We start from the raw sequence: 27,662 nt of genomic DNA, 5'->3' as shown, positions 1-27,662 counted from the left end.
TGTGCCATTAGCCTTGTTTTTTTCTCTTGCCTTTTAGGGTGGATGAGTTTTCTTGGTTGGTGTCCTTTTGGGTCTGTCAGCACTTTGGAATGGGGAGGGGAAGTCTGAGCCTCAGTGCTCAACTGATACATGATTGGGGAGGAATTATAAGGGAAAATCCCTAAAAGGGCCTAAATTTTCTTCTTGGAAAGGAGAGCTGGAAAGAATGAAATCCCTTCCAGAGTAACTTGATTACCCACTTAACCTGAAAGGCTGAGGTGGCTTGCACACCTAACCCTGAAGACAGTTTTAAGCTCCAACAGCTGAAGAGCATTTGGCTGAAGCCCTGGCTGAAGTCTATTAGGGACTCAGGTGTGTAGGCTCCCTCAGGCTTTTCTCCTGGCACAATATTGGCTTGCCAGTTGAGAACGAGCTCCCCTTTTGACTTTTTCAAAGGTTGTCTTGTAGATGGAGCAAGCAAAATACGAAGAGCTATTTGGCCTACTTTGCCCTGATTTTTTGTGGGGGTGTGCAGAGAGATTGACAGGTTGGTTCTCTTTGTGGTACAGAACCCTGAGACTGGCTTTCCTCCCAGAAAGGGGGGGGGGGGGAGGGCGGAGTGGTTCTTGTTTGCTGGTGTCCTCTCCGAAAATAACTCCAAACCTATAAACCTGGAAAGTACTAAACTGCCATTCACCTTGCACCACAAGAGGCAGAGAATCTGATGTATGAGCAGATTTCCACAGGGTTTGACCACACCCCAACTCTAAACTACCTGATATTTAGTGGGAAACGGATGCAGCCCAAAGCTCTCAAATAGAGGGGAGAAGTCAAAACCACAAGGCAGGATAACAAGACTCCATGAAGTCCATGACACATTTTGCTGTTGCTATCAATTTTATGTTGAAGGTGCTCAGTTTCTATAGTGGTAAGTAGCAATATAAATCTCTTACATCTAAAGCATCAGGCATAGCCCCTGAAAGATCACTGTAAAACTTGTAAGCAGTTAACTATTTCCAGATAGTGTGGTATTTCATGGAGCTGTTTTTCACTGTATAATCCTCTAAAGCCTAATCTATAGATTTATACCCAAAATAAACTAATAGAATAACTTTTTAGATGATTTTATGTGTCGTTTTCCAAGATAAAGCGCACAGCTGCTATTAAAATAGTTATTTATCAGGAGATAAGGAACTAATCCTAGTAAAAAAAGTCAGTCCATGCTGAGTGTTTTATTGAGGTATAATTTTTCCAAGAACTGAGGTAACCATTTGCATAGGCTTTTTTAAAGAAAAACAAAACTTCACACCAAATTAAACTAATCATTATAATTTTAACATTAGCGACAGTAGGTGGGGAAATGTTCACAGTTGTTTAGGCAATGAAGAAGAGGTGAAATCTCTGTTAATGCTAGTGGTAGAAATAATGGCGTAAGCATGGCAGGTATGACTCCTACAACACATCCAAATTTAAATAGATTATTCTCCAGTTGTTTTACACAACTTGTTTTGCTCAGCTAACTGGTGCTTTATTCACATGTGCTAGTTATTATTGAAAGAATGCTCCCTTACCAAGGAACGAGGCTGGCTTTTTCCAGTAGCTTTGTACACTATTTGGCAAGATTTGTATTTTTGGTAGTTACGAAGTTTCTTCTTTTCCCCAAAGTTTAGAAATTCAATTAACACTTTAGCATCTCAGTTTTAAAAGTTAAGGGCATGTAAAATAAAACATGAAGATTACTTAACTCCTAGCAAACATCTCTGCTCTATTAAATTTTTCTGTCACCGTCACTAAATACACTAACATGTAAGTAAGCACATATGCTATTGTTTTCCTCTAGACACTTCACAACTAAAACACTATTAATTGGTGGTTTTTTCCTTTTAGTATAGCTCCATATGCACCACTGGGGAAAAATATTGATTAACGGGGGGTGCTACACAGGCACTTGGCTGTTGCAATGCTGAGCATTATGCTCCCTAATGGTTAGGGACCTACAAAATCATAACACTGACATCTACAAAAGCCAGCATGGTAGGTGGGGAGATGCTGACCAACTGGTGTGTATACAAAGCTCCCTATCAAGTACTGCTTTGCCATCCATAAAGGGGAACCTGTTGCCTGAGTCAGCTGGCTGTCTCACTTCACACAAAATGATTGGAGGAGGTGGTGCTGGTGGTTAGGGCACTTATCTGGGATGTGGGCAACCCAAGTTCAATTTCCCCCTCTCTGCCAATATTTATCCACAGTGGAACAATCAGTAATGGAGCAGCCAATGGAGTGAGTTTGTAGTCCAGGAGGTAGGGCACAGACCTGGGAGACCCTGGGTCTAGTCCCCCTGCTCCAGTCATTCTTTCCTTATTTATGCACAGTGGAACAGCTTCAACAGGAGGAGAGACTGAGGGAACCCCACATAAGAATATCCCACCACTCAGTGGTTAGAGCAGTCAGTTGCCCGGGAGGTAGGAAAGCTCCCTTTCTCCTCAGCCAGAGCAGGGAACTAAACCTGATTTGCTCACATCCCACAAATGCTCTAGCCACTGGGCTACCAGTTAAGGTGGGCACTGCCACCTTCACCCTGGCTTCTGAATGGGACCTGAGCTGGTAGCTGGCCTCTGACCATGCTGCCAGATCAGGTACTACATGCAATGTAGGCAGCCAAAATACCTCTCATTGGTTTGTGCATTGCTCTGTGGCTTAAGCAGGAGATGGACTCCAAGAGAGAGCCAGCAGTGTGCACACTTAGAGGCATTTACAAGGTTCAGTAGACGTTTTGTGGATCTGAGCCTTACTTCTTATCACTTGAAGGACATTCAGGGAAAAAATCCCTACCCCCTTGAAGAAAAGTTCTGTTGTTTGACATTTAAGACTCTTTCTATTCTGTGAAGAATTATACTATAAAAATGTACATGGGTGTAGAAAGTTAACCAAATTATACAGACATCAGCTGTCCATTGAGAATAATTTTTTCTAAACAAATTCAAAGATGATCAAAATATAAAAATAAAGCTGAAAAACAGCCTGAGGTAAGAGTTAAAAATTCAAAGGGCAATTTAAAAAAATAGTCATAACATTCTAGGTACTTTGAAAGTTACCTACTGTCAATATAAATTTATACTAACACTTAAGAGTGCTTACTTTAGCTAATACAAAAATGTATAAACATAATGTACATTGATTCACAAGTAAAAAAATACAATGTGTACTTGCCTTTTTTCTTTAAAAATACACAAAAGTTCACAAGTCAAATTTTTACTGTACACAGTAAACTGGCTTTGGATTAGCTGCTACTATTTTTATTGGAACAGTCAAATTCAGTACGCTGCTGGTTTTCAGATGGTGAGATAGGAAATGATACTCTACAGTGTCTGTTTGCCTGAGTAACTCGCTGGCTGTAAAACAAGATGTAGGCTTGAGCCTTGCATACTTCTTCTATAGTGCACGTGTTGAGAATGGAATCATTGCAGTGTACCCAGAATCCTAGAATTGAAGTAATAGATCATTATAAAATAACCAAAATATTTAAGTTCCAGAGGAATAGCGGTGTTAGTCTGTTTTTAGCAAAACTGCGAGAGTTCTGTGGCACCTTAAAGACTAACAAATTTATTGGGGCATAAGCTTTCCTGGGCAGAACCGAAGTGGGTTTCTGCCCATGAAAGCTTATGCCCCAATAAATTTGTTAGTCTCTAAGGTGCCACAAAATATTTAAGATACTTGTACTTCAGGGCTGATGAGTGTCTGCTACCATTTGTTAAAAACACGAATGTTCACTAATTTTATCTTTTCATTTTGGGTGAAGAATAAGCACTAAGTTTTACACAGAAACAATTGTCTTTCTATTGCAGACTTTATAAGGAACATTCCTGCTGTATATACACCCCATTATATTTGTCTGATCATCAGGGGAAAATTTTTCTTAGACTGAAACAGTTTTAATTTTATTGACCATTTATGTGGTTGTAATTCTTTTGGTGCCAGTAGGTCTGGTTAGTAAATCTTGATCCATTTTATTTTAAGAAAGTAATGATCCTGTTTGTGGCTACATTAATTCAACTAAGGAACAAGAAGGGTAACTTCTGAAAAACAAACAAAATTGCATTTCTAATTTAAATTAATTGTCCATACCTCCTTCTGAATTATAGCAGTAGGCAGTGTAGTGCCCTGAACCAAATCCTTTCCCATGATGCATAACCACAGCAGACAAATCATAAATAAAGCAATCAGGTAAGAGAGACTTAAGGGACTCCCTGCAGCAATAGGGCTCCATATTTAATATCTGATCAAAGCTAACATGTACTCCAATTTTCTCACGATGGTTGCGTCCTGACCACCTGAAAAAATATCAACATTAAAAGAAAATGTGAATTACTCAGCGAATTTGTGTTTTCTGAAGGTAGTTTAATAGATTATTTAAGTGAGTCTATGCATATGTAAATTCTGCATAGTTAGAATTCTGAGCTACTAACCCATCTTACCTGCTAGTGCTTACATGCTAATTTATATATACATGTACATTTATATCCCTCCTCAGCTCCCCCTTACTAATCTTTCACTTCCCCTTTATTTCAGTGTTCATGGGGAAAAGCCCTTCACATACATCTTTTCACCTACACTATGCTGCTCTCAGCCTCCAAGATATTCCTCCTCACATTTGCCTGCTCTCCCCTGTGCTCACCAGTCATCCAGGTTGAAATACAGTGGGTGTAATTACCAAAAAATATTTAAAATTACAAGAATGATTCAGAAATTTCAGAGACTTATTACAGATTTGACTATATACATTAAAAGTGAAAATGGGTCTACCTTGGGGCTGGTTCCCACTTTCATTTCTCTCCCCATTCAGAAGTCACTCTGTACCCCTGGCTGGACTAAGATCACATACAGGTGCCATCTCTTCACACTGGCTGCTCACGTTAGCACACTTTAACAGACTTGGATAGAGGTTTTTAAACAATGCTAGTGAAGCTGCAGGTTATACATCACTCTGGGGGGGGGGGGGGTTGCATGTGAACTTCAGACTGGGCCCTAGTCAATAACACTATCATCGATTTTAAATCAAATTTGTTGCTATGATCGCTTAACATTTGGTAAAATCACATGATATCAGTGTCGGTCTACAACTCAAAAACTGAATTGTAGGTTCTTGGTTTTTTTTCCCCAAGATATCAGAGATACTTCATGGGACAGATTTATCTCTCTACATATAGGTATCCATAAGTCTCTTTTTCAAATAGACAAAATTGATTCTCGTCACAAACAGCTTAAGTGTTCAAGAAACACAATAGGTTTTAAATTCTCCTGACTTTCTGTTATTTGGAAGTAACAGCAGTAAAAATCTCACTTCTCTGCCCGTAATATGCACTCTAACAATATTATATATACCAGGAAAAAATGGGTTTCCAGAAATTGTTCTACCTTAAGCTCACTAGTATAAGAGCATTCATTCTCAAGAAAGACAATTTAGAGGGGTTTCTCAAAAATTGATTTTGTTCATCCACTGAACAATGAGCCCAAAGGATTAGTGACTACTGAAACAAGGAGGACTACGCTATTCACAGAGAGTTTGCAACATTTCTAAGTTGTTCATAGCATTGCTTACCTGAACCGTTTAAGATGTAGTCTCAGAACTTGAGGTAGTCGACACACCATAAGCTGTTTCTGGGCTTCTGTAAGTATAACTGGTTTGGAAGAAAACTTCCTGCGTTTTGCTGTGACCAAACACACACCCACGAAGTGAAATTAAATGCTAATTTATACTAAATTTAAAAAACCCACCACCAACAAAAAACCCTTGAATACAGCTTCAAAAATCAATTGTCAAATATATACAAATATGTTTCAGTCTCAGATTTATTGACCTCATGTTTTAGAGTATTTAGATAATCTAACAAGGACTACTGAATATATTAATATATAGCCAGTTTAATAAGAACATATTTTGAAATCCATTCTGCAAGGATTATTTTATAATTACTGGGCGTGCAAAATGCCTCTACTTTTTGGTACACATCTGGGTTATTCAGCTGAATGTTGGAAAATACATAAAGCACTTCAGCCATTTTCATCAGGACCTCCAGTAAAGTGTGGACAGTCTGTTATTTAATAAATTTTATTTCAACAGGTTTCTTTCCTCTTCTTGGAGACCACTTTCTAATGAAAAATGACAATAAATAGAAAGATGACCATATTTGAGGTCTTAAATCTACTTTCGAGCCTACTTTTGACCCACTTAATCAGAAGAACTATTTTTCTATATTATTTCCTTTCACAATTAAAGAAACGGTCTTATGTAAAAGTCTTAATCTTTAAAAGCCTCTGTTCTATAAGGAAAGTATGTCTTGCTTTCCTTTTAATTACTGTTTTTCTTTTTTATGCTCCTTTATTAGGTTCTTAATGCCTATATTAATTTATATTTTATGTGGAGAACATATGCATGAGTACATACTGCCTTTACTCACTGTTGCACTGATCACACGCATATATCTTTCCTTCTAAAGCTTCTGTCTCTGTAAACTTGGCCAACATTTCTATCAGCAGGCATGGATGCTGAGAAGCCATCTCCTTCCCATTGCAATGATACCTCTCAGGAAATTCCAGCGACAGGTCCCAGAAGGGTTCTATGGTATTTGATTTATTGTCACAGGCAAGACATGTAACCTGTCAAGAAAAATATTCAGTTAGTCTCTTTAGCATCCAAAAACCTGCTTCTCTACACGTGTCCCTTCATGTAGACTGTGATAACAGTATGTGAACTTTCAAGGATTACAGATGCAAATGTATACAGTAGAAGAAATATTAACTGGTAACAAAAATATTACCTGTTTAACTTTTTTCTCTGAAGCAGCATGTCCACCACTGTTTCCACTAAGGTGTTTGATATCTTTCTCTACTGTGAACTAGAGGTATTTTCAAAATGATATATCTGGGAATGCTCAAGAGAAGGAAGGAACAGTCCCTAAGATTTCTCTCTAGAACAAGGACTTGCAAAGCAATATCTAACATGAATTATATATTAAATATACAGTTTTACTGAAATGAAAATAGTTTTGCTTTTTTTAAATCACATTCTTCTTACTCTGGAAGTCTTGCAGACAAGGCCTGGATTGGTAGACATGCTTCTTCAAGTTAACAGGTAAAAATAATTTTTTTTTTTCAGTAAGTACATCCATGAGTCATAGTAAGGGAAAAGAACAGCCACTAAGATAGATTATAAATAAAAATATGGTGAGAAATATAATGAGAATCTACTTTGAAAAATGGAAGATAATGCATCAAGGAAAATATAATCCACTTGATAGATATTTAATGGAAAGAAAGGTACTTGAAAAGCTGTCATTTTTTAAAAAACTTGAATAATAGACGACAAATTATAGAAGGGCTTACAATGCATAGTCAGAAAAGCCAAGGCCAATTTGAGCTGCAACTGGTAAAGTACTGTATCATGCTGTATGACAGTCCCCTTCTCTATAATCCTTCCAGATGCAGCAGGCAGGTGTGCTGTCCATGGACTAGTTGGGAGGAGCTGGACCTGCGGCAGTACTAGTAGCGGGACGGCATTTAACAGCTATAATTCAGGGCACCCTACACCAGAAAAAGGCCAACCAATATGTTTGTTTCATACCTTCAACGAAGGCCCAAAAAAAGGACATCTGGAATCTTCCACATTTTCTAGATTTACCAAGAAGTATCCCCTTTTTTGGTTTTCCACATGGTTAAAGTATACATAACCTACTCACAGGAATATTTACCTTTAATATATAAGAACCTTCCAAATAATTGGACTAAAACACCTAAAAAAAACCCCACTCAACACTTATAAATATTGAGAAATCACTAATTACAGCAGCTCTAAACCTGTCAGTGGTTTGGGGAGGCCAAATATTTTGGAGAAATCCATGGAGTAGCTCTTGACTGTTAGGTGGACACATATGGATAGCTTTGACATACTTCCAATATAGGACAGAACCCTACTGTTATAATGGTTAACATCTTCCCCACAGGAAATGTATAGAACACAAGTGGAATATGCTATGTAAACACAGATTTTCTGTACATTTATTTATAGATTCAGAATATAATAGTTTGCTTCTATGACATGCAATTTACATGTTGCCACCTTCAGTTTTTATAACAGATGCACTTCTCTCAAAAAAAAAAAAAAAAATGCCACACACCTGAAAACATGTTGAGGTCTTTAGCTGAAGATATAACAGCCAAATTAATGGTTGATTCAGTTCAATTATTTATCTACATAAATATGTCCTTCCTATTTAGTTGTTTCCATAACCTAAAGCTAAAATGAAAATATGATGATCAATGTCAAAACAACTGAGGTTGAAAAGAGATCTGAACATTTATTATTTCAACATGATTTCATAGACATAACTGCTCAAATACATAGCACCTTATACTGCAGTTCTAAAAATCTCAGGCTGTCTTTCACTGGCCTGGCTAGATAACTGGCCTTCAGAAATGTGGAAATTGAGCCCATTTCCCCAAAAGCTCCTTTTTTCCGGGCAGCCTGTCTCATAGTCATAAACGTCTTTCCCAGCATGCTCTCCTAGTAGCAGACCCTTTAAATCTGATAAGGGCAGCCATTTGCAGCCTACAGTGGTTGTTTTGCCTCTAATGCAATTCCCTCTCTTGTGATATTTTTTGCCTTGCTTTGTCTTTAGCTCATTCCCAAGAAGACAGCAAACACATAGCATATGAAAAAGGGCGAGTATTAAAACTATTTTTCAAAGTAGTCTTCCAGCAGAATTCTCTAGCAGATAATTTGCTCACAATTGAACAGTCACAATTTTACCTTTAGTAGCACACACTGGTGGTTAATTAAAAAAACAAAACCCTGAGAAAGGGTTGTCAAAGGTATCAGTAATATTGATCACTACTATGGTGTGGACCATTTTTGTTCAGTACCTCCTTTAACAGAGTTGAGCTAAGATTAAGCTTCACTGTAGTGCAGAATTTTTCCAAACTTATTTTTTAGGGAGAAAAGGTTTAAAAATACTACAACAAAAATGCATATAACTATAACTTGAAACTTGGCTCTTCCTTCTGAAATCAGCTATTTAACACAAGTGGCATTCTTGTTTTGTGAGTAATAATTATTTAAGAAGTTTTCAATAATTCAGCCCTACAATGCATATTGCACGTTTCAGTCTGTAGGATACAGAAAGATTTATACATGTAACAGATTGGCTTATCTCTTAGAAGGTGAAAGGCATAGAGCTAGCCAACCCTGATTACTAAAGAGCACATCTGGGAGAGATCAGGTGATTCTTCTAGAAAGGACAGAAGGAAGCTGTAGACTGAGGGCCTGAGTATAGCAGTTCAGGAAACTGAAGGAAGTGGGAAAGGCTCCTGAAGACCTTAGTAGTAGTAGTAGTAGTATTAGCCAGCTCCCATATGTGTATTTGATTTTTTTTGGTGCATAGGGTCGAGCATAGAAGGTTGCCAGTAGCTTTTTTTAATTTCCAAAAAGAACAAACCACAACCATTTTGTTCTTAGAAAAGCAAATTTGCAAATTAGGAGATAGCGGGGTGGAACATGAGGAAATTTACGTTTTAAGTTTCTCTGACTGGATCTCATTCAGCTATACACTTCATAAATGCCGAAGTCTGGTAATGTCTAAAGCCATAAACTATCAGTAATTCAGAATGAAAAAGGAATCAGAGTCTAGACTTGGCCACTTTAGGTGATTATTATTTTTGTCTTTGGGCATAACTCCAGCATAAATATGAACTAATCAATTTCTGCTGTAAAACAGGTGTCTTTTGGATTAAAAGTTTATTTAAGTGATGTATTACGAAGGAGGAGTATTTGCTGAAAATGAATGCACAAGGTAGAGTAGTGGGCTCAGGATGAGCTGCAGAAATAAGAGCAAGAATGCAGGTAATTTTGGCGTTTTCAACTGAGCATGTTTTCCTGTCCACCTGTGCCCAGTTTTTAAACTGTTCTGCAGAGGCCTATGAGTCCCATATTGTTGTTCTAGTACCAATCCTGGCCCAGAAGCAGCACAGCTCAGTGGAAGCAAACTGGCTGAGTTTTATCCCCTCCCTCTTGCTAGGAAGCAGCTGAGGTACAGTTTTTTCCATGAATCATTCTGTGCAGAAAACTTTCTATTCAAGGCCCTTGTATGTAAGCAGTTCTTTACTCCATAGGATCCTCATATAAACAACTGAGTGAAGCTGATCTGTGCAGGCAGGCTCCTGGTACTGATGCAGAGCTCCAGTGACTTCACTGGGACATCCCATAAACAGAAGGGTACCTGTGTACAGAAATTGCAGGATCAGGGCCTCAGCTGTGGAGTTAACATAGCTCCACAATATACTCCTGCCACTTAATTTTTTTTCCACTGTGTAGGTTGCATGTGTTTGTGGGAATATATGGCACAAATACATTGCCAGTGAGAGTGACTGACGGGTTTTCAAAAGCATGTAGTTTACTGAAGAGTGTATAAATTAAGTCAGGCTATGTCTACACTGACAGCGGCAAAGTCACTGCTGTCAGATCGACTTACCTGGATCGCTTGAGCAATCAGTGAAGACCCGTTCAATTGATCCAGAAGTCGATGTTACTAATCTACCCCTGCACGTGGCATAGCGCTTCATCACCGGGACCATGGTTCCCGTCGGCGCAGTGCAGTGAAGACGGCGCACAGAAGAGAAGCACAGCAGTCGACGGCAATTACGCAAGTTCTTTCCGTAACTCCCGTCGACTGCCACCAAATTGCGGAGGTAAGTGTAGACCAAGCCTTAGAGAGACAAGGTGGGTGAGGTAATAGCTTTTATTGGGCCAACTTCTGTTGGTGAGAGACAAGTTTTTGAGCTACACTGAGCCCTTCTTCAAGTCTGGGAAACTAACCCAAAGTGTCACTGCTAAATACAAGACTTGAACTGATTATTTAGCATAACTAAACCATATTTCAAGGGACCACTGAAGGTGAAGTAGCCCATTAACACCCCTCCAGTCATGAAGACTGTAAAGGGAGGGTTGTTGGTAGTTACAGACGCTTGTAATAAGCCATAAATCCAGTGTGTCTATTCCGTCCAGTCCAGCAAAGTTATGAATTTAAGCTCGCAGGCTCATCCTTTAAACCCTGTGTAAGCTCGAAAGCTTCTCTCTCTCTCTCACCAACAGAAGTTGGCCCAATAAAGGATATTACCTCACCTACATTGTCTACGATCCCGGAACCAACATAATTACAACTCTGCATATAATTAAATTAATCAGTCTGGGGGAGTTTTAAAAATTGAAGAAATAGAGTAAGATCGGACAAGTATTTTACCTCTATCTAATACAGATCAGCAGCATATCTGGATATTTTATTGAGAGAAACAGTACAGTTTTATAATGTATGTGATGAACATACATGATAGCAAAAGTGATGAGATATTACTTCAGGTAAGGAGTTTGTATTGTTTTTGCACTATTAAAAGTTTTGACTTTTAAAATAAATAAATATAGTATGGAAAAATTAACAGATGTACTTTAGGAAATGTTTTTTACAGTTCTGTTTATATTAATTTACATACAAGAATAGCCAACCCAGAGTGATAAGGGAGGTTAAAGTTTTGTGAATGTTTGGCAAAGTGAGCATATGTAATGTTATGTTTTCTTTTTACCTAGTCTGGGAATTCCACTTGTTGCACTGGTTCCATTCTGAACAGTCAATCATATCTTGAAACAGGGATACTATGTACAATTATTTCATTACAATTGGCTGTGTGTGAGGGGATGAAGGCCTGTCTGACAAAAGCCATGAGGCAGAGGTGACAGAGTAGCAATTGAATCACAGCTACTTGCTGCTTCTGGGGCGTTTGCTTGGAGAAAACAGAGAATTCACCTCTCAATCCTTTCCAAATAAGTATTTTAATGTGTGAAAAGTACTCATATGAGATCCCTAGATTATACCACTAGATTCTAGATGGCTAGGGCGGCCCCTTAGAAAAGCAGCATCTAGCTATGGTAGAATAAAGCAAATGGTTACCCACACTGCTGTGGGAAAAGTTGATCCCAGCATCAAAGATCCACTTTCGCCTACTCCATTCAACTGACAAGAAAGGCAGAGCTTGATGCCCTGGTCTTCTTCCCAGCAACAGGGTTGCTCTTCTTCTTTACTTTCATTTTTGGGTTTAATGCGATGAGAGCACATAGGTATCAAACATTCAAAACAAGTAATCTTTTATGGGGCTACAATGGTTTGTTGGGGGGAGAATGGGAGGAAGAGAAGAGTAGACTGACTGCCAGAGATCAGCCAATGGATGGAATCCTGCTCTGTTGACACCAGGCTGTACTTGGTTCAGTTCATAAAGAACTTGGTTGCCTGGGTCTCACACCTTCATCTTTCACACATTAAAATTAACTTTAAAAAAAATTGCAAGGTGAATTGTCCGCTTCCCCAGCCCCATAAAGCTAGCAAACAAGCAAACTCTACAGAAGTAGCAAACAGCTGTGATTCAATTACCATTTATAGAGTTATAAGTTAAATTTCAACTCCCCTTACTGGAGAAATGCATCTAGTTGGAAAGCTGGGGGGGGGGGGGGCGCGCGCGGAGGAGGAGAAGAGAAAGCCCAGAGACGAACATCAAGAGGTGGAAATTATTGTGTGGAGTGATATAAGCTAATACATCATGAGCATAAACATTCTTGCGGCCTACCTGAAATCCTGCTATTTTGTGAAGTAACATATCCAGTCTAGACTATCATAAAACCCTCATTTCCATAGGCCAGAATGCATGCTAGCCATCTTTTCTCCCTCATGCACAGTACTCCTCTTAAATTCATAGCACAGTACTTAAAACATTTCAACATTATTCACTGTGCTTGTGTGTTCTATCCCCTTCCCCCACTGTCTATTTAGATTGTAAACTCTTTGGGGCACCTACTATTTGTACAGTACCTAGGCACAAGGGAGCCCCATTCAGGGTGGGTCCTTAGGCATTAGCATAACAAACACCAACAACTAGACAAATGTCTGATTTTTAAAATTAATTTCCATACAGAGACACCCAAAAAGATCTCTAGTTCCTGGTGGTAGCATATCGACAAGTGAAACACAGAAATATCAGAAGCAAAATAATACTAGCTAAAACTAATTTTTCATTAAGACAGTTATTTTAGAATACATTTAATCAATGATAAATATTGGTAAATTTGGCTCAAGAAAAAAGGCATTCGATTACAATTTTATTGTAAGAGGAGCCAAAAGATACACATCTTCATTTTGCTGTACTAGGATGTCAGGTGAAAAGTTTCACATAAAGTCTCTGAAATTCAAATGCAGTGGAATACTCACAGAACAGCCTCTTTTAAGGATATGATATTTTTCATGTAGTTCAAAAAGAGCTTATTACAAATAACATTCTGAAACTTGCTGTACTTCTCTGATTATTTAACTTTCAGGTGTAAAATCAGATTTCACAATTCAGAATCATTTCCCCTCAGCAGCATTATGTAAGACTTAATCATCATTTTTGTAACATGCCAGTTCACAATCATACTTCGTGACATTCATTTATTTGTGGAAGTGGTCACATGGTGTCTTTTAAAGGTGACTTGTAAATGGGGCAAAAGTTAGGTTTGTGCCCTTTTGTGCTTATAAAGAGACCTGAAAGTTTCAGCATGGCTTTTTTTCTGCTCATTCCTTACATTAGAAATTAAAGTCCCACCTCCATTGAAAGGCCATCATCATTGGTGTATTGGTGAAATGTAACAAGAATCAAGAGTGAAAATTGAGCAATTGAGAGAGTAAGGGATTTTTAGTTAGACTTATGAAAATTATTTTGTTAATACCAAGTGAGCTTCAATTACTAATTTGCATAAGGAATCTCTTTCATAAAAAGAGTCAAATATACCTCACCCTCATCCCTTCAGTTAAGATGACAGCGCTCACAAACATGTTCTGAGACTATCAAGCAGTCCTCCAGTGTGGAGGACTACTTTTGAAATGCGATTTATAATTAGATTTCAGAACTGAAACCCCATTCAAATGAATGTCTCAGTTCACATATTTTAGATTTGCTTCAGCTGGTTTACAAACAATGCATCCATTTGCTTTTGACCTTTTCACACTGGAAAAAGTGGGGGTGGGAGGAAGTTGGTTTTCTTAATATATAAAAGGAAGCTTGGAGTCTGCTACCAGATTCTGTGGTTGTAGAATAGCAGAAAAGAACGGGTTCTGACAATTATTCCCTCTCCTTGGAGGACACCACTTTCAGCTCCAGAACCTTGGTTCCACCTGGGATAGAACTGGAGGATAATTATACTGCAGGTTCCATGAGGGAGAGGAATTGCAATCAGCAAATCTAAGGATAACTCCAAGCCCAAGGAGGCTAGGGCTAGTGCATGTTCTTCCACCACCTGAAATACAAATTTGCTCCTTGGATCTGGTTCAACTGTGTTGTTGGCACAATCCCCTTAATAGGGCTTTCTATATCATGACCTCTGTAGCAACCACTCATTTATGGTCAATATACAACTCACTTTATACCTTTGCAGTACAACAAGACCACTATATTTTTGAACTTCTTTTATTGTAGAAGTGACAAGCTGCTTTGCAAGCTAACAACTTGTTAGTTACATGCTAAAATCCCCAGAAGGTGGTCTAACCCACCTATCCTCAGCTATCAAATATTAAACATTTAATTAATGTGGGCTTCAAGAAAGGAGGCGATGAAGATAAAAGCTGACATTCAAGCAGTGCAAAATGTGTTACATTTCCTCAAAACTAGGAAGTCTAAATTAGTTGACAATGCTCAGCTGCCAGACCTGTGTTATTAAATTTCTCAAAATGACTACAGAATATAATGCTGATATACACATTTTCCTCTACTGTATTACTGATACCACTTAATGATTAGTTCTCTGAAAGCCAAATTTTTAGTATTGTTATTGAAATTAAAAATTGAGCATGATTAGTTGTAAGAGGAAAGTCCAAGAAGCTGGTTCAAAAAGAGTTCTTGAGATTCTTAAGTGACAACTAATACAACTTGAGCCAAAGTAATTAGTGGCCAGATACAGGTGAGTTTAAGTTAAGAGTTTTTGTACAATTTGCTTTATTGGTTAAAAATTAGATTAACAGCAACAACTGCAGTCATGCATCCTCCAGAAACATATAGCACAAGCTTGGAAATTCAAGTCAACCTTGACCTGAACAGGCCCGCTGTTCCAATCCTGTTTCTCCTCAAGCATGCTCAACTGTGTCAAATTGCATGACTTCATAATACAGACAAATCTCTACAAAAAAAAAGGATAATTTAAAAACTTTCACTTATTTTAGGATTTTATTTTGGGACATTTGGGTTCAAAAACTGTTGAACTAACTCACTGTGCTACCTAGCTGTCAGCCATTAAAAAAAAACCCAACAAAACCAAAGTGGAACAAAAAGGACTTTACAGGAAAGCCAGTCTACCATGATAAATAGCCAGTTACTATTACACTCCTGTTCTAGAAGCGTGAGGTCACATCAGCTTCAGCACTCTAACAACTCAGCATGTATTAGTTTAAAACAGCAGGTACACATCGATTAACACTCTCCCTACAACAGTGCTGTGATTAGTATGCTCTCATTCCTGAAGTGCAGAGGAATTAAATACTCCCTAGACCAGGGATAGTTAATAGGCGGACTGTGGACCAAATCAGAATACCAGACGTTTTGAACAGACCGCAAAATCTTTTTATTTACTTATTATCACTATTGTTATTGCAATGTTTCTCTACAGGAACTTGATTATACTTTGACCAGGAAATTTGGACCTTGACAAAAAATAATGGACTACCTCTGCCCTAGACTGTATATAGCTCTCTCCTCTCCCACTGGGGTTATGAGGCCTGCAGGAGTAACCACAGCCCTAAAGCTGCAGTTAGGAGAGGATCGGCATCCTTCCTTCCACAAAAGAGTCAGTATTTTATTACACAAACATTTTGGCATCTTTTTTGCAGTTCTGATATGGCTGTGAATGAATGGTCACTTCTCCATTGGATCTGCTTTAAAGGGTGGGATGGGAGGATAAAGACCCATCACCCTGAGGACTATTGTAGGACTTCATCCTCTTGCTGCCAAACACTGGAGAATGAATAGCATGTGGGGAAGGAATGAATGTGAAAAAAAAGTCTTCAGAGCCCTATTGCCCATCTTTACCTCCTTGGTTTAGAGCCATTTACCCTGAACTTTTCCCCACTGATTTATTAATAGGTAGCAAAGAGAATCTGTATTTAGTGGAGAACCTCCTGAAACCAAAAAGGATATCGGGCAAGGCAGCATATTCCCCCAACATCAGTGCAATGACAATCAGGCTGCTCGGTTTTCAGAGCCAATCACTCTGGTATAGCATTCAAACATGAAATGTACAACTATTTCCAGAACAAAAAAGGATGTTTCAGTAGACAAAAATATGCAACAGAAGCTATTATCTTAACATGAATATGAAAATATGATTACATAAATATGCTATATCTTAGATATAATTTTATACATATTAACCTCCCCTGCCTGATGCTTTTGCCAATTACTAGAGTAATTTAAACAAGGGTTCTCTCACACCCTCTCTCTTCTTCCTGTTTGATTCTGTATCTGAGAGCCATTTCCATGGCAACCAACTAGGGCAAACTCAGACTTCTCCTCCAGTTAAAGGAGAGGAGCTACATGAAGAGGAAAAAAGCTTTCATATTAAGTTCATATTTACAATAAGATCAGACAAGCTATTTTTATCAGTAGTTCACTGTATTATATATATATATATATATATATATATATAAAAAAATTTGTTTTCAATAAATTTGCCAGTCTAAGTGTTCCTCAACATAAACAAAATACCATATTAAACTTTCCGGAATTAGAAACAAACTCGCACTCCATTAGACTATCTCATAGATAAAGATACGATTCCGTCTCAGATTCTGTGACTTTCCGGGATCTCTGTGACTTCTTCTGGGGCAAGGCTGGACCGGTGTTCAGCCCCCAGGGCCCCCCCCAAACAGCTGACCGGCAGCCAGCCCCCAGGGCCAAAGAAGCACTGGCCCCCGGCCCTCTAGAGCAGCAACTGGGGTTGGGTCAGTCCCTCTGGGGCAGGAGCAACAGTGTCAGCACCTGCCGCAGGAGCAGCGGTGGGGATGGAGCACCTGCAAGCCCCGAGAGAGCTCTCTTTGTCCCTCCTCCCACAGCAGGAGGTTAAAAGTCTATGAATAAGGTTAAGGTTAAGATTCTGTCAGGGGTATTTTTAGTAAAAGTCAGGGACAGGTTGCAGGCTTCCGTGAATTTTTGTTTATTCAACGCAACCTGTCCTTGACTTTTACTAAAAATACCTGTGACAGAATCTTAACCTTACTCATAGAATTAGATCAAATTTAGATTTCCACCAGAAGCCAACCAGATGTTGCAGATTGAAGTGTAAAACCCCTATAGTAGACAATTATGAACCAATATGCCCATCAGTGAAGTTTCTTACTAACTCCAGCATTTAGTGACTGACCTATGTCCTTACATATGAGTTACATATTCCATATCCCTAAAGTAACAAGATATATATGTTTAATCCTCTTTTTAAACCTTAAATGCCTTGCTTCAATAATATGTTTTAGGAGTGGCTTTATAATTTAATGTGATGTAAGAGTATTTCCATTTATCATTTAATTTTATCTTTTAATTTTTATCAGGCAATCCCTTTCATTGAGAGAGGGTAATTAGTGGTTCCCAAATTATCTTCTTTATACTATCACTTTATATACACCTCTATCATGCCCCTTTTTATTCATCTCCTCAACTAAGTAGTCCTAATCTTTTCCCCTCAACTCTTTAATCCCTTTAAATGTATACTATACATCACTGACTATTCTATCCTTTCAGTGATTTGTAACTATTAAGAGTTTCAGAGGGATAGCCGTGATAGTCTGTTTTCAGCAAAACAATGAGAGTCCTGTAACGAAAGTGTATGCCCAAATAAATTTGTTAGTCTTTAAGGTGCCACAGAACTCTCGTTGTTTTATTAATAGGTTGGGGTTTTTTTAATCAAACGACATACCTGACTTAGAAGCTGTCCATGAAAAATCGTATTGACCACATTCAGAACCTGTTTGATAAGTTTCCTTTGAGAAGTGGGGATGAGAGCTGGATATCTGGTCCCAGTTGTCTCCAGTTCCTGCTGCACTTTATCCAAAAGTTCACAGAGGAATTCCTGAGCATCTTGTTGGGCATAACCTCGGAAGGCAGGGATTAGTCTCCACACAGAATGGAGCATGGCAAAAGGAGACACCAGTGCCCACTTGCCAGACCACATAATTTGGAACAGAGTATGTAGCTCATGACAAAGAGAAATGTGCTTTGAGCTTGGCTCCCTGGGCTGAATAAGCTCCATATTTCTACTTTTTGATGCCCCTCCACTTAGTCCCGATGATAAACTAGGTCGTCTCATAGAAAGTGATCCTTTTACCTTCTCTTGGTTCTCATTCACACAAAACGCAGAACCAGTAATAGGAGGGTACTTAGTAGAGGATCTTGTTTTTCCATTGGCTGTTGTTGCTAACAACTCCTGAGTTTGGTTCAGATCAAGCTTTAAAAAACATTCCCGAAAAATAAGCAAATGACTCAATACTTGGAGAATAGAGTTCATATAGCATGTATTTCCCAAGTTTCTCAGTCCTGTTACACCAGGAGTTACTGTAGGCCTTCGCTTAATTGGAGAATCACCAATTTTTTTCAATCTGATTTCATCTGAGGTAGACATTTTCATCTCTGCAGGAGAGGCCAAATTTTGTGGTAATTTTTGTACACAGGGTGATACTTTTGAGGATATTTTATTTTGATTTTGTAAACGAGAACTCTTCCTTGGAGGCATTTTTTCCATCTCTACTTTCAACTGACGCTTTCGCTCTTGTCTTCTCTTCCTAGCTTCGTCTCTTCTTTCCTCTGCCTCCTCCTGGCGCCTCTCTTCTTCCAAAATCCTTTCCCCACTAGGGGTTAGCTCAAACCATGATCTGAACACTTTGCCCATTAATGCACGCCTCCTGTGCCACAGAGCTGTGAACATGCGGTCTTCATTTCGAAGCAATGCTTGGGCTCCATCATGTGAAAGGTAAGAGTCATCACTCGTACCCATAGATCGCAAAGTCCTGCCACTACGGGTAGTGCAGTCATAGTTCTGACTCTTGATTGCACTTAACGTACTTCGCAATAGTTTTAAGTCACCAGTTGCATTATCATTAAGAACATAGTCATCACAAAGGTAACAGAAAACATACAGCTCATTCACTTCCAATGCCACTGGATGACTACTTTCCTGAAAGTGCTTTAGTGCATGCTCTTCAATATATCTTCCACATGCAACATGCGAACAGCTAAGGCATGCCCATACAGATTCTGTAGTATTGCAGTCCACGCAATGCCATTTCTGAGGGTTCAGGATGGAATGGTCTTGGGCAAGCCGCAGTCGCCCTATGTGCTTACACTTATCCATTATTAATATTGAAATGCTGGAGAAATACTAGAGAAACACATTATCCAAATTATCTTCTGTCCATGACATTCTGATCTGCAAACTGAAGGGAAAAAAATAAGTTCAGCTTCAGGTATAGTGTAAGTCAAAAGTAAGTTAAGTCCTTGGCAATACAATTATTTGGTTTAGTTTTAAAAAGATGACTAGATCACTGATGTACTATTCTGCAATCATGAATTCTATTTAGATATTAGTGAACTGGGATCCACATTATAGTCATAATCAACAACCCTGTTAGAAGTTTCTGCAGAAAGGTCCAGGATTGAGTGAGCATGAAGACTGAACTACTCGTGCCACTAGTACTACCCTCTGTGTCCAGGCTGAGGCACGTTGATAACATAGGCCTATTGCACTGGTTTAATTAAAGGTGTTATTCTGAACTATTTTTGTTAAACCAATGTAACTCTGTCTGAACACTTATCTGTTCAAACCTAGCATATATAAATTTATAGGTGCAAGGTAAACTGCTAAGTTTTAAATTGACATGAACATCCATACAGAAAAGTTGCACCAGTTTAGCTAAATCAGTTTAGAACCATACCTTTAGTTAAACTGGTGTTCAGGGTATCTTTTTCAGTTTCGACGATCCCATAGTGAAGAGAAGTTTACACCACCCCTGCCTTTGCTAATCTCTGCTGGATAGATAAAACAGACTTCAGTTTCAAGGGTCATTGTGGTATCTTTAAAAATATTACATAACCTCCTGGTGATCTTTCCCGGAAGCAAGCTCTGTGATACTACTTTCTCTCTCCTGTCCTATGAGAACTTAATTATAGAGGCCTGATCTACACATAAGGTTGTGCCAGTTTAACTAAAGGTGTCATTTTAAACACACTTATGTCCAATAAGTGCAATTGTGCACAGATGCTCAAATAACTTAAATCTGGCTTATATTGTTTTATCTTGTCCCTGTAAATAAATATACCCAGTTTAAACCAATAAGCGTGTCCATAATTTGCATGCAGACAAGCCGTGAGTGATAGGACTGACAAAGTTGAGGATTCCTTCCTTCTTCTATTCCCATCCTTAATTCTTCACAATGAAGAAATATCACTTTGCAACAAATGAAGAGAGTCAGTAAGATCTTAAATTTGAACTCTGGTGCTCGTACCCATGATGCCGCTAACAAAAAGAGTTAGATAGCACGTAGTACTAATATGACTCAGCAAATGAACTTCCTGTTAATCTTATATCTATGTGAGAATATCTAAGTACTTTTCAAGTATTAAATGTGAATGCACACCAAGCTGTGCCAAAAAAAGATGTGTCAGTATAAATTTCTAGTGGCCTAGGCTGGAGCCTCACAACACAGGAGAGGTATGGAAGTAAACATTTTGAAAGTGACCATACAGATCCAGAGATATTGTTAATGATAGAGCTGTAATAGAATCCATAAATTTGGACTCCTACTCAAGTCACTTAATATATTGTTGTTCTTCCATTTTTGCAGATTAGTTAGGTATGTCTGAACAGAAATTCATTTCTAATCAGGCCAATCCATTCTAATGTCCATTAGGTAATATAATATTTGTGATATCATAGTAAATGTTAAATGACATCAGCGAATGAAGTGGGTAAGAAGTGGCATTTGGTTATGAAAAGAAGCTTCTGTTTACACACACTACCTAAATAAAATCCTTTTCTTTACCTGCCATTTTAACTGAGCAAAGCTACATTAAAAAAAAAAAAAAAAGTAAACATTTGCCAGTGTGACCACGGCTCTTTAAATATTAGTGTTTAGTTATCAAAATATAAGCTGACACTAACATCTTATTAAAACTACATACATATTTGGTTTGGCTTATTTACACCAGAGAAAAAATCTGCAGATGAACTAATGGTTTTGAAACTGTTTAAACACAAATGATTAGATGCCTCCACATGCTAACCATCCTGTTTCAGTTTGTTTTGCCCTGCATCCATATTAGTGCTGCCTAAAGTTTCAGCTGCAATGCGTTCAGGGTACCTATTCCATAATTCCCAGATCAGGTGCCAGAAGCAGTGCATTCTGAGAGAATGAAGACCACTGCTGGGCTGTAGGACACTAATGAAGACTAGCTGGATCACTTCAATGTCTGCATCTATACTGATGCAATTACTCCTGCTGAAAGCTAGAGTATTCTAGAATAATTATTAGACTATTAAAAAACCATTAACTTTTGTGCGTGTATTTATCCTCACAGCACCTCAGTGATAGAGAAGTAATGTTCTCCCCATTTTTCAGATGGGGAGCAGAGGCAGAGACTTGCCCTAGGACACACAGATGTGTGTGGCAGAACAGGAGATTATACCCAGGTATCCAGCTAGTGCCATCAGCACTGACCATCCTCCCTCTCAGGTCTTAGTGATTTATGGCTGGAAACAGTTCTTTGTATTTAAATCAAATGTTTAGTTCACCTTAATTCTTCATGAGATAACACTAATGAAAAATGCTATAAAATAACCCATTAACCTCAGTGATTAGATAATAAAAGTTTAAAGTCAGTCCAGGAGAACCTCAGACTAATGAACTCCAGAGTTATGAACTGACTGGTCAATCACACACCTCATTTGGAACTGGAAGTACACAATCAGACAGCAGCAGAGATTTTTAAAAAAGCAAATAAAAGCAGCATTTTTCTTCTGCATAGTCAAGTTTCAAAGCTGTATTAAGTCAGTGTTCACTTGTAAACTTTTGAAAGAAAAATCATAACATTTTGTTTAGAGTTACGAACATTTCAGAGTTAAGAACAACCTCCATTCCTGAGGTTTTCATAACTCTGAGGTTCTACTGTATTCACATTTTGGTCATATATAATTTTTTTTTGACAAACTTTCATTTTAATTTCCATAGAAGTGCTTATAATCAGTTCTATCTGTCATCTACATACAGGGAAGATAAGTAGTCGAAAGACTAGGTATTTTATTTGCAATAACTTCTTTTTTAAAAAAAGATAGCCAACCCCATTCTCCTTCTGCACCCACCAGTCTGAAAATCATGTTTTGCTAAGTGTGTTGCATTTATTTTGTCAATATTGTACAATAAAGTTCAACTAAGGGCTCACACCACCTACTGCCACTCGGTTATAATCTTACTTATGATTGCCAACAATGTAACACTGCAACTGCACAAATTCCAGTACATTTAATTTTTGTTTTACAGAGCTTCTTCCTAAAAAGCTTTAACACAGAACTACAACACATAGCAGCCCAGTGTTCTTTGGTTTGATTATAAAGTTACTGTAGTATTGAGCAAAGACCAGTATTTTACTACGGGGCAGTTAGGCTTAAAGATATTTACCCATCAAGAGAGCACTGTAACTAGATATAACCATAACAGTTGCAGTCTGTTCTCATTACTTAACCTGCCTGCTTGGCTAACAGATACTTGTATCAAAATATAAATAAACTTATTTATAACACCTGCATACTGAAGTTTAAATATTTAAAGAAAACTCTTTAGGAAAAAAATGGTTTTTAATTATGGTTTTCAAACTGAAGAACCTAATCCTTAAAGTTTACAAATGTCATCAGAAATGCATTTCTACCCTTTCCTATAAGGGTGCACAACTGATGCACTGGAGTATGTATGAAAATATGAGGGACTTTAAAATAAGTTGCATACTGATGAAATTCTTATGCTGTTTCTTTTACGATGTTATAGCACATCAAAGATTAGTACAGGGGTCCCCAAACTTTCAGCTTCCAGGGCCACATCACTCAGTCTTGCTCTTATGGTGGGCCAGAGCGGCTTCTCCTGGCCAGGGTACTGGGCCCACATCACATGGGAGAGGGGCGGAGGGAAGGGGCGGGGAGGGGGGAGCAGACTCAGTGGGCAAAATGTGTCGGCGGGCCACAGTTTGGGGACCCCTGGTTAGTAATACTTAAGGAAAATACCCACTTAAAGGATATTACAAGAATTAGTTACTATACACGTTTTGAAGATAACAAGCACTACATATGGGTGCTTTTACAGACCACAGAATGCTGTATGTCCATGCACACCTCTCACTCCTCCTTTCCTAAACTCCACAAGCAAGCAGGGAGTCTTCCCAGTGGGTAAAGGAAGAACTCTTTAAACTCAGACTTCTCTATGTCTGGTCTGGGAATGACACTCGGCTGGGCAGCCAGACACCACGGCCCCAAAAGTTCTATCAACCAGAAGGAAATTATGGGAATTTGGGATTCCCTGATGTGGGTCAGATCAATAAAGGGCTGGTGATTTTGGTTAGGCTACAGTGTTTAAAAGGAGAAGTGTTTTTTTCTTCTGACAATGTTTTTCCACTGGAAAATGCCAATTTGTCAAAAGCAAAATGGTCTGTAGGAACACACTGATTTCAAAGAATCAGTCACTGGAAACTTGTCTGGTTTCTGCCAGCTCACCTGCATGCTGGAGAGCCAGGTCTTCCCGGATTCCCAAGCCCTTCACCAGCCCACCTTGGGGGCTGCCACAGAACCAGGGCTCCCATCGCCTCAGCAGCCTGCCTGGCGGGCTACCGCAGAGCCAGGAAGCCATGGCTCCCAAGCCAAGAAGCCATAGCTCACAGGGCAAGCTGCTGCAGAGCTGAGACTCCCAGACTCCTCTGCAGTTTACCCAGCCACATAGTGGTAACACATGGATCATCATCTGAAAAGACTTCTGGTAAATTTGTTAATAGAAACTAGAAAGGAATAAAGAGTTGTTCAGATCATTATTACAGCTGTTATAAACGTAGCTACCAAGCCACTGGACATCTGAACATTCACCAGAAATACTTTATATAACTAGAGCTTAATGAAGCCACTCCTACCCAGACCCAATTCAGTAAGATACTTAAATATGTGCTTTACTTTAAGATCATGAAGTCTTCAATGGGACTATTCATGCTTAAAGTTAAGCACATGCTGAACGGAAGGCACAAGTAGTTACACTGACATCAGAGGGACTTCTTGTGTAATTAAAGGTTGTGATTAAGCTTTTAATGTATAGAGTAATAGAATGGGACTATGAAAGCTTAAGGTAACATGGCAACTTTAAAGCAATTTGGGGCACAAAGACAAACAGGAACCAAAAGAGTTATGAGACTTTTCTACAACAGTGAGGGATTCACAAGAAAAAACAAACTTGCTAGTGCATTCAACAGATTTATTTATAAGGAAAGACTTGGAGATCAAGATGTATAGCTTGATGCTAAGCAAGGTTTTTACAAATACTTGTGAATGTATAGGATTGAAACTTTTTAGAATAATACATGGGATGAAATCAAGAATGGGAAGATAAATAACGTCAGGAGCCATTTTCTGATAATTATATCTATTAGATTGTAGAATAGTCTCAAGTAGAAACAACAGAAGCCACATAACTTAAGACACTTCAATCAAGGGTGGACAGAACACTAAGTTTTTACTTTACTTTAGGGAAAAATTTTGAACTGGAAAGATGGACTAGACAGCCTAATAGAATCACAGTACAGACCTCTGATACAGAGCCTGCAATTCTCTTCTCTAGTAGCTGGAACTGGGAGAGTGAAGGAGCCCTACTTGTAGCATTAAACTTTACAAGTTTAAATGCCCTAAAATAAAGTTATTTAATACCTCCTTGTGTGTAGTGTCTTACCCTATCTTCCTTCACCAGACTTAGTTCTCTGTGCATGGGAAGAAAGAATTGTGAATTATTTGACCAGTACTTCAGAGACCAAATTCTCCCTGCAGTTAGCCATAATAACTGAGCAGAAGGGTTAAGCAAAGAAAGAGGCGAGATAATGCAAGACAGTGACAACAAAAAAAATGTTTAGCTAAAACTTATGGGGGAATTCAACTTTACAGAACCTTCTCTTCCCCAAATTTCACTGGCAGAAAAGTGATTATATCAAGGACTCATTTTCTTCACTAATAAAAGTTCAGAAGTATTGTATTACATTGCTCTGTAATACAAAGCTTTATTTTATCATTTCCATTTAAATATTATTTAGACCTACTGCTAGGAGAGCTGAAAAGCTTTGTAATTAAAGGGGCATTCAAATTTGGTCTAAATTTTACATTTGGTTAAAAAATTGTGTTTACAGAGCCAAAAAGCTCTTTATTTAGTTTTTTAAATTCAAGTTAAAAAAAACCCCAAAAATACTTCCCTGCAGTCACTGAAATCTGAACATGGTAGCACTAACATGAGTGAAAGTGAAACCAACAAATGACTTCATTGATTTATTTTGTCCAAGTCCAGTGAAATGCAAGAGTAAACTGTGACAAGTTAGATTTTAAAATATCAGTTTTAACAATCTATTAGTGAGCACTTAAGGAAGTGAACTGTATGAAAGCGTCCCTTTAATTCTTTCGGTCCTAAACAGGTTGACAGAATTCATTGAACTGGTTTCCACTTTATTCAAATCCTGAAAACATGCACAAGCTTAACTTTTTGCCAGACCTGAGCTTTAATTTTGTTATGCTAGTAAGTCATATAAAAAAATAGTAATATTTTTTAAACTATTGGAAGCATTTTTCCATTAATGTCAAAGCAGCATGTTATGCTGGTCAGGGTCCTCATTTTCCAAATTATTTTGCATCCAGACAGATCTGGGTTTAGCAACTAGTTATCAATCCTTAAGGTTTTTTGCTGCTAGAAAGTTTGTCCCTGTTTTCCCGAAGTGATGCAACTGAACAAACTGTAGTGTAGATTCTCTAAGACTCAGACATTCACCATTATGTCAGACACTGCAGCAGCCAAACATTACAGACATATGGGCAACTTAAAAGATGTTTGCTTATCGCAAATAGTTGTAAAATTACTTCAGTTACAGAGACTGCATAGTAAGCAAATGTTCAAATCTGAATCAACAAGAATCTATTTTTATTCCATGTTCACAGAAGAGTGAAGTGCCTCTAATGAGTTTGGATACACTTCATCGCAAATAGGAACAGATGTACAAACTTGACTGTTCCTATCATTATTTAAAAACAGCAATTATATATTTGATTATTCTGATAAGTACCTTATGTTTCTACAGAGCCTAGCCCCAAGTCCTGTTGGTGACTTTGACTTCTTTTTATTCACGGCACCCAATCAGATCCAGTCAAATTAGCACACTTAATACTCCAGACTAGAAAGAGCAACAATATTTCACTGATTGTTCTTTGTCATATGAAAAAGTGACTTGGTTCCTCTCAGTGAGAGGATGAAGAAACCTTTTTGCAACATAGTGATTGTTAATTTGGTTGGTCAGCCTGAACATAAAGAAAATTTAAGGTTCACCAGAAATAACTGATTTGCTTTGTGAACCATTGTGCACCACTGTTTTGTGTCTTGCCTATTTGCATTTAATTGCAGTTCCTGCCTGACTCATTAGCAAACTGACTAGTTCACATTATCCCCTGAGTTTTTTCTTCCACAAAGATACCTTTTGAAACTCCCTCAAATGAGACTCAGCCTTAGCAAAGGGGTTTCCAACCCCAGCTAAGCCTCACTGCCAGTTACTCAGGCATAACAAAAGAATTCAAGTGTGAGGCCTGAAGGTTGCACTTGGCTGCTTGTTCCACAAAGCTCCCCTCCATACGAATAATGCATTTTACCCAGACACACGAAGGCCTGGAAGCAACTGAGAAACATTTCTTACGCAAAACGTGGTAACTAAAGTTAACTTCACTCCCACATGGGCGCAGCGCAGCTGCCTTGGAGAAAACGAAGAACTACTTGAGCAGCGGGGGGATCTCACCCGGGGTGGTTTAACCTGCCCTGAACCTGACTTTTCAGGAACCCTAAAATGTGGGCAGATTAATAGCGCGCTCTGCCTGCCTGCCTCCCTCACGGCAAGAGGCTGGCATCTGGCTGCCCTGGGAGAGCGGAGCCTGCTCAGGCCCAGCCTGGGACCAGGGCTCGTGACCCGGAGAGAGAGAAGTGAAGTGAAGTTAAGTGAAGTGACTCATGAGGGTTGTTTGCTGACAAGCCCGTGGCCGGGTCCCGGGAAGGGCAGCGGGCAGCACGCGGGAAGGGAGCGGCTGCCCCGGGGACCTCAGCCGGCGCCGGCTTCACCGCCGAGCCTCCACCGGCCGGGAAGAGGCTGCTCGCTCCCCCAGCCAGAGGCGCCCGGCCGGCAGCGAGGGGCCGGTCCCCCGGGAAGAGGCTGCTCGCTCGCTCGCCCGGCCCGGCAGCGCCTCTCACCTCACATCCCGCCGCGCCGCGCCGACCCTCGCTCCACAGCCGCCGCCATCTTGTGCGCCCCGCTCCGCTCCCGTCCCG

General features: G+C 39.0%; 1 protein-coding gene across 2 annotated transcripts; it reads right to left on the bottom strand.

The window, feature by feature from the left end:
• Positions 1–1,196: 1,196 nt before the first annotated feature.
• On the bottom strand, positions 1,197–27,662 carry USP44 (ubiquitin specific peptidase 44). 2 transcript variants are annotated; one of them, XM_067559785.1, is made up of 7 exons: positions 27,585–27,645; positions 20,016–20,109; positions 18,005–19,517; positions 6,438–6,636; positions 5,579–5,687; positions 4,105–4,310; positions 1,197–3,459 (listed from the first exon to the last, which is right to left on the bottom strand). In XM_067559785.1, the coding sequence occupies exons 3-7, from the start codon at positions 19,433–19,435 to the stop codon at positions 3,260–3,262; spliced, it is 2,145 nt and encodes a 714-aa protein (XP_067415886.1). In that variant the 5' UTR covers positions 19,436–19,517; positions 20,016–20,109; positions 27,585–27,645; the 3' UTR covers positions 1,197–3,259. The 2 variants fall into 2 exon arrangements, with proteins under 2 accessions (XP_067415886.1, XP_067415887.1); XM_067559786.1 differs by lacking the exon at positions 20,016–20,109 and having other exon boundaries at positions 27,585–27,662.

Source organism: Emydura macquarii, unplaced genomic scaffold (assembly GCF_026122565.2).
Source record: "Emydura macquarii macquarii isolate MOO-44397 ecotype Brisbane River unplaced genomic scaffold, CSIRO-AGI_Emac_v2 contig_2205, whole genome shotgun sequence".
In the NCBI taxonomy this organism is placed as follows: Eukaryota; Metazoa; Chordata; order Testudines; family Chelidae; genus Emydura; species Emydura macquarii.
This window is presented reverse-complemented; position numbering and strand designations above follow the sequence as displayed.

Bases quoted from the DNA above. Each gene is read 5' to 3' on its own strand.
- USP44 (XM_067559786.1), bottom strand. From the start codon at position 19,435: ATGGATAAGTGTAAGCACATAGGGCGACTGCGGCTTGCCCAAGACCAT. The intron at 6,637-18,004 runs GTATGTCGTTTG...TTTTCTTGACAG, and splicing joins ATGGACAGCTTCTAAGTCAG to GTTACATGTCTTGCCTGTGA. The intron at 5,688-6,437 runs GTGAGTAAAGGC...GTTTGGTCACAG, and splicing joins TGCGTGTGATCAGTGCAACA to CAAAACGCAGGAAGTTTTCT.